This window comes from Ruditapes philippinarum, unplaced genomic scaffold (assembly GCF_026571515.1).
Source record: "Ruditapes philippinarum isolate M1 unplaced genomic scaffold, ASM2657151v2 ctg24675_1_1_1_1, whole genome shotgun sequence".
Classification (NCBI taxonomy): Eukaryota; Metazoa; Mollusca; class Bivalvia; order Venerida; family Veneridae; genus Ruditapes; species Ruditapes philippinarum.
This window is the reverse complement of record NW_026857300.1, coordinates 1,783-7,798: the sequence shown is the minus strand read 5'-3', so window position 1 is coordinate 7,798 and position 6,016 is coordinate 1,783. Positions and strand designations below refer to the sequence as shown.

General features: G+C 35.0%; 1 protein-coding gene across 1 annotated transcript; it reads left to right on the top strand.

Annotated features, from left to right (window-relative positions):
* LOC132749307 (cartilage intermediate layer protein 1-like) lies at positions 1–5,513 on the top strand (the record flags this gene model as incomplete). The annotated part of the gene is given in 7 exon segments (XM_060739031.1): positions 1–33; positions 149–313; positions 580–744; positions 954–1,250; positions 1,487–1,595; positions 1,903–2,060; positions 2,282–5,513. Coding segments are annotated over 7 exon segments (3,134 nt in total), but the record flags the coding sequence as incomplete, so codon positions are not given.
* Between the last annotated feature and the right edge of the window lie 503 nt (positions 5,514–6,016).

Below are 6,016 nucleotides of genomic sequence, written 5' to 3'. Positions count from 1 at the left end.
CAACAACAACAATATCAACAAACACAACATCGGGTAAGTCATATTCAAGTATTTGCATGTAATTAAAACTTTATCAAGTGACCCTTTTCGTTTAATTTTTAATGTTTCTTGATTAATAAGATAATCCACAATATGACTCATACTTCAGGGTCTGTAGATGATGTATGGGGTCTTTGGGGAGAATGGACAGAATGTACCTCAACATGCGACTCTGGAATTCATAAACGATACCGAACCTGCAATGCACAAGACTCAACAGGTTGTCTTGGAGATTACATAGAGACTGAAGTGTGCCTAGAAACTGATTGTCCAGGTACTTAATGACTTCTTTATTATGTACTAATCAATATTATTTAATGAAATATTCTGGGTGTGTTCAATTATAAAATATTTGAACAATTAAAATGATATTATATTTTCGAAATGAAACAACTTAAAAGATCTTTATATCTATCTATACCGAGGTGTCAACAAATATTTCTATCAATAATAAGCATTACAGAGCTTTCAATAAATCATGTTTTGGAATGTAATGAATTATTTAGTATTTAACTTTGATATCATGATATTATTTTGCAGTGTTTGGGAAGTGGACAACGTGGGCATCTTGGGAAAGTTGTGATAGGACCTGTGGCAGTGGTACTCAGTCAAGAAGGCGATCTTGTTCTAAGATTGATTCATCCGACATTGACTGTATTGGTTTGAGTGTGCAAAATAAAGCATGCGCTGACTGGGAATGTCCAGGTCTGTTTATCATACTTTAGTGATAAAATTGAGAGTTCTTTTCCCAACGCTTTCTTAGTTAAACGTGATTTTTAGAATGAAGACACCTAAAAATACTGGGTTGTTCCATTGTAAATATTGTAAATATGTAAGGTTTACCAAAAATGTAGAAACAATAAGATTTTTCTAAACTTATATTAAATGTGAAATACTTTTTGATAATGTTGTAGATTGTAGCAAAACATGCATCGTCGGAACATTAAACGATGACTGTGATACATGTGAGTGTGACGGTGAAGTTACAAATGGTAGGGTGTGTGTTTTCGATACAGGGAACCCAGTAGGCAATGCCGATTTTTTTTCAAGTACAGCACCGACCAAACTTCTTGGGCAAAGCAACTCAACTGGTTTCTTTACACTGGAAAATTTGTGCACAAACTCGGAATTATTAGTAACTAGATCCGGATTCGTTGATCAAACCGTATTAATCAAAAGTGACTACTTGATAGTCAACATGACGAAACAAAGTAATTCTTATTATCTATACTATTCTTGTTCTCATTAAATAAAGATTTTTTCTTCCTTTGTATGTCAGGGAAAACATTTTTTAAACAGTAAAGTATATCTAGTCATACGATTTAAATATTTTTTTTACACTGCGGATTTATCTGGTAATAAATTTCCATCTCTAAGAATATATTATTAACAATCGATCAGATTTTTCTGTTTCATTAATTATTCAATTAACAATTTTGTTTAAAAGTTTTGCCTTACTTAACGGAAACGCCGCAAACGAAATACAGATTAAAGGGTGAAGATGCTACACTATGTTGTCAAGCTAAAGCAAATCCTCCTATCGATTATTACGAGTGGTAAATGTTTTTTATTCATTTTTATTCATTTCATATATTTACTTTTAATTAAACCATAAACAGCACACTTATATGTATTTTCATTTAATTATAATAAATCTTCAAAATAATTGTGATATGCATAACAAAAAAATATTGCCTTTTAATTTTCTTTCGGTTTTATCTCTGAATGATGTTACTTTGATTTGTCTGGTTTTTGTACCGCTGTCATAATTTTGTTTATAATATTTCCATTTAAAATAAATAGAATTTGTAGCGTTACGTGAGAAAATTACAGCAGTGTTATAAAGTGTTATTCGTTTTACAGGTTTAAAGATGGTCAAATTCTAGACGAGAGCTTATATCAGGAGGGTAATACATTACGGTTGACTAGCTTAACAACATCCGATAGCGGCAGTTATCAATGCAGAGCTAACAGTGCTGCTGGAGCCATAATGTCACCTGTAGCAACAATGAGCATAAAAGGTTAGACAGAAATTCTTTCAATTTTACGGCTTTAAAATACTGCATTATAGTGACTTATTTTATTTGTCCAAATTGTAATATTAGTAGTAGTGCAAGCAATGTATTTATTTACATTATGTTTCTATTTTTAAATTGTTTAAATGTGACAAAGCAAAGATAAAATAGTAAATAATGAAAGTTTCACTAGTAAAGTAAAAAGAAATCTTTGTTTTGCATTGTAGAGGGATCTGACGAGTTTTGTTCCGATGCCCTTCAGCAGAAAACAATCGCTTTACCTGATGATTGTATCCAATCCAGAACTAACACTGCAACATATGAAGTAGGGGAATGCATACCAAAGCGTTGTAGGGGCCACAATACCACCGACAATGGGTCATGTCGTGAGGACATCACAACTTGCTGTACAACAGGCGAAGCTGACCTTGAAAAAATTCAATGTTCAGGCTATGAACTTGAGGTTGTTGTTGTAAAATCGTGTAGTTGTGGCACATGTGTATCAGATTCTCTTACCATTTCGGGATCAGCTTTTGGCGCGGAAGATGGATCACCTCTTAGATTTGGCGAAGTTTGGTTGAATGGTGTTTTTCAAACCTACACAAGTACATCAGGCGATTTCAATTTTGATGTTTCCAAAGCTGCTCCAAGGATAACATTAAACTTAAAAGATATTTATTTTAAGCAGTTTCTACCGGCAGTGAAGGTAATTGAAATCAATGATCAAATGGGTGGAGTGCTTCGAGTAGACATTCCCATGATTAAATCATCAGAACCAGTGCAAATTGATTCATCAGTTGACAACACCTTGGTTGCGGGTTCTTCTGTGAATAACGAAAGCACGTCAATTATTCAAATTTTGATTCCAGCTAACGCATTTTACTATTCAAATGGCACACAATACAGTGGAACGGTTGATGCAAGTCTTACTTTTCTTGATCCAACCAATTCATCTGTACTAGAAAACATGCCAGGAACATTTGAAATCGTTGACGAAGAAGGGCAACTTGCTGCTTTAGATTCTCTTGGTGTCTTCAGCCTTTATTTTGAAGATTCATCTGGACAACCTTTGGTTTTAGATAAAGTAGTCGATTTTTACGTTCCTCTTGAAGCTGTTCAAGACGAAGAAATTCTAGGAGAAATAAAATTATGGATGATTAACACTGAAACTGGGGTTTGGGAGTATGTAACGCAAGAAACTGGAACAACCAGAAGAAAAAGGCAAATAGATACTGCTCGTTGGATTGGAGAACTCGACTTGTCTACCGTATCTCAAACTTGGTTAAATTATGATATGATTAGAGGAAGATCAACAGCATGTTTCTTCAAAATAAGACTTTTTCTTGACGCGACAGCCTCAGCAACTGTTACATATACAAGGCGTGGTATTAACGTCGACACCCAAATACTTAATGGTAATTTATTAACAACTGTTAATGGTTACATGTATTACCCTGAAAGCCAATGCATGGCAGGAATTTGCGAAGAAAATAATGCATTTATATCTCTTTATTACTACGGACGAAAAGGAAAAGATCACCTCTTTGCTGGGACACCCTCATTAGGACAACCTAGCCACTCTTATCAAATAATTGATGAAGGAAAGGTATTGGAGATTCAAATGTCTGTAACGGAAGATGGGCCATTTTTTAGAAACGAAGCGCAATGCAAAGCCTCAGGCAAAGATGAACACCACTTAAAGTTTCATTACGGCCAGACGAATGAAATATTTACGTACATGCCATTTTTTGATATGCCAGGTCCGGGAGCAAATATAGAATTGCTTATTCGTAACAGTCAAAGAACCTGGTATCCTGCTCGAGTTCCAGAGGGTTACAGAATTTGCTTAATGAAAGTCCGAATTACATTCCAATCGACCATAAACCTGCCTCCCCTTCAATTTATCAAATTGAAAGCAACAAGTTACGGCGGCACATATATTGAAACAGAAAATTTCATTTTTGGTATCCGAGAGTACACACTTACAGATTTAGTTGACACAACGTTTTGCATTGAGTATAAATGCAGCGGAACAATTGCTCCTCGATTGGATCCACAGTTTGATTATACTAGAGTTGTTTTGCATCTTGTTTATCCTCCTGACATCGGTATTACAAGTGAAATAATAGGAGAAGCAGATTTTGTGTCATCCTTTCCTGATCTTAGTAATGTCGCCCAACTTGGGGAAGGCGATGGTCGATACGATATGAAAGCGCCCACAGTCTATACACCTGAACTTGGATTATATTCAGCAACATCCGACCGATTAGATCTCGATAGTGCTACAAACACGGCCGAAGGGGAATGTCGCTCGGGGATACCCCATAATCTTAATGACAACAATCCGGAAATTGGTGTCGCTGTTACATTCTCTTTAACGGACGAAGGGATATGTAACTTTTGGTGGTCAGCAATATTTTATACTTTCTGCTAAGTTAAACACTGTAGTAATATACTCGGAGTAATGTTTGTACTATACATTTCTTGGTTTAAGTTCAGTAGTAAACATGCTAAATATTTGTTTTTGTCTAATTATTGATTTATTTTTTACTTTATAATCATTTTATTAATTATTAAATGTTAAACTCGAACATTTCGCTTTCTTTGATAGAGAAATGGACACAAAATAGATAAATACGAAATCCCTAAAGAAAGCCCAACACGGCAAAATTGAAAACGTTGCAGGCACGGTTTGATTGAGCCTGTTCATGGACGGTACTTGAAAGTGCAAGTTACCGTCCACGCCCCCTAGCACCGGCTCAAGCAGAATTCAACATTCAAACATGAAATAGTAAAATTTTGAATTTAGAAACATCCGCAGATGTGTTCATACGGCGGTTATCATGGAACCTTCAATGTGACACTTCCGTGCCATTCCATGAAAAGCGGCGTATGGTCCCCAATTAAAAAAATACGTGTGCCCTAAACGAGAAAACAATGGGCGGAACTAAATAAAATAGAATTTTGAAAGGGGATCAGAGGATATGAAGCCTGCGTATCACAGATAAGACGTCAAAAGACAAATTTAAAAAGCAGGCAACATATCCTAAGGGTGATTCAACATTATTCAAGTAGGAATTCAAGTAGAAAGTCTTAAGAAAATATATTAATACATAACTCACTCCATGTATATTCTGTACTTATTTTGATACGAGTATGGTTTATACACTAAAAGATTATTTTAATTTTGATATTTGACAACTTCCGACAATAAGATGGAGGTATACTTTCGAAAGAATGTTTAGTTCTTCATATTTTCAAGAGCACAGAGCCATGTGAATGATTATGTTAATTATCGTTATTATATTCATAGCTTGCATTTCATCAACAAGGCCACATCTATCCACAGTAGTATTTCACTATCGGAATTTCGATTTAATCATTAAATTTTATTTCTATGACTAGGCTACAGCACATGTTTTATATGGAGATGTAGTTTATAAAGCATTTTACATTTTTTGCAGTTGTCTTTACTTTTATTATTTTTGTTTATTTAAAGGAGGCCATGATTCAACTATTTTGAACCCCTTCAGAATTGGCAGTTAGTAAACCTCTTTATATTACATATGACGGACTTCATAAAGAACAGTATTTAACCTTTTACCCCATGAGCATATCGTGAAAAATGGCTGTTTTCATTGAAAAGTCACCTGTTACAAGTTCAAAATGCTATGAAACTATGAAAAATGCTTCAATACTGATGAAACTTGGCACAAATGTTGACTGGACCATAGCCTCTGAAACAATATGCTCAATCTTAAATGTCTTGTTACCATAGCAACGGGGGGACGTCACAAAATTGCCAAAAATCACTATTTTGCATTGTTTTTTCCATCAAATAGAGAAAAAAGAATCCCTAAAGAAAGCCCAACACGGCAAAATTGAAAATGTTGCAGGCTCGGTTTGATTGAGCCTGTTCATGGACGGTACTGGAAAGTGCAAGTTACCGTCCACGCCCCCTA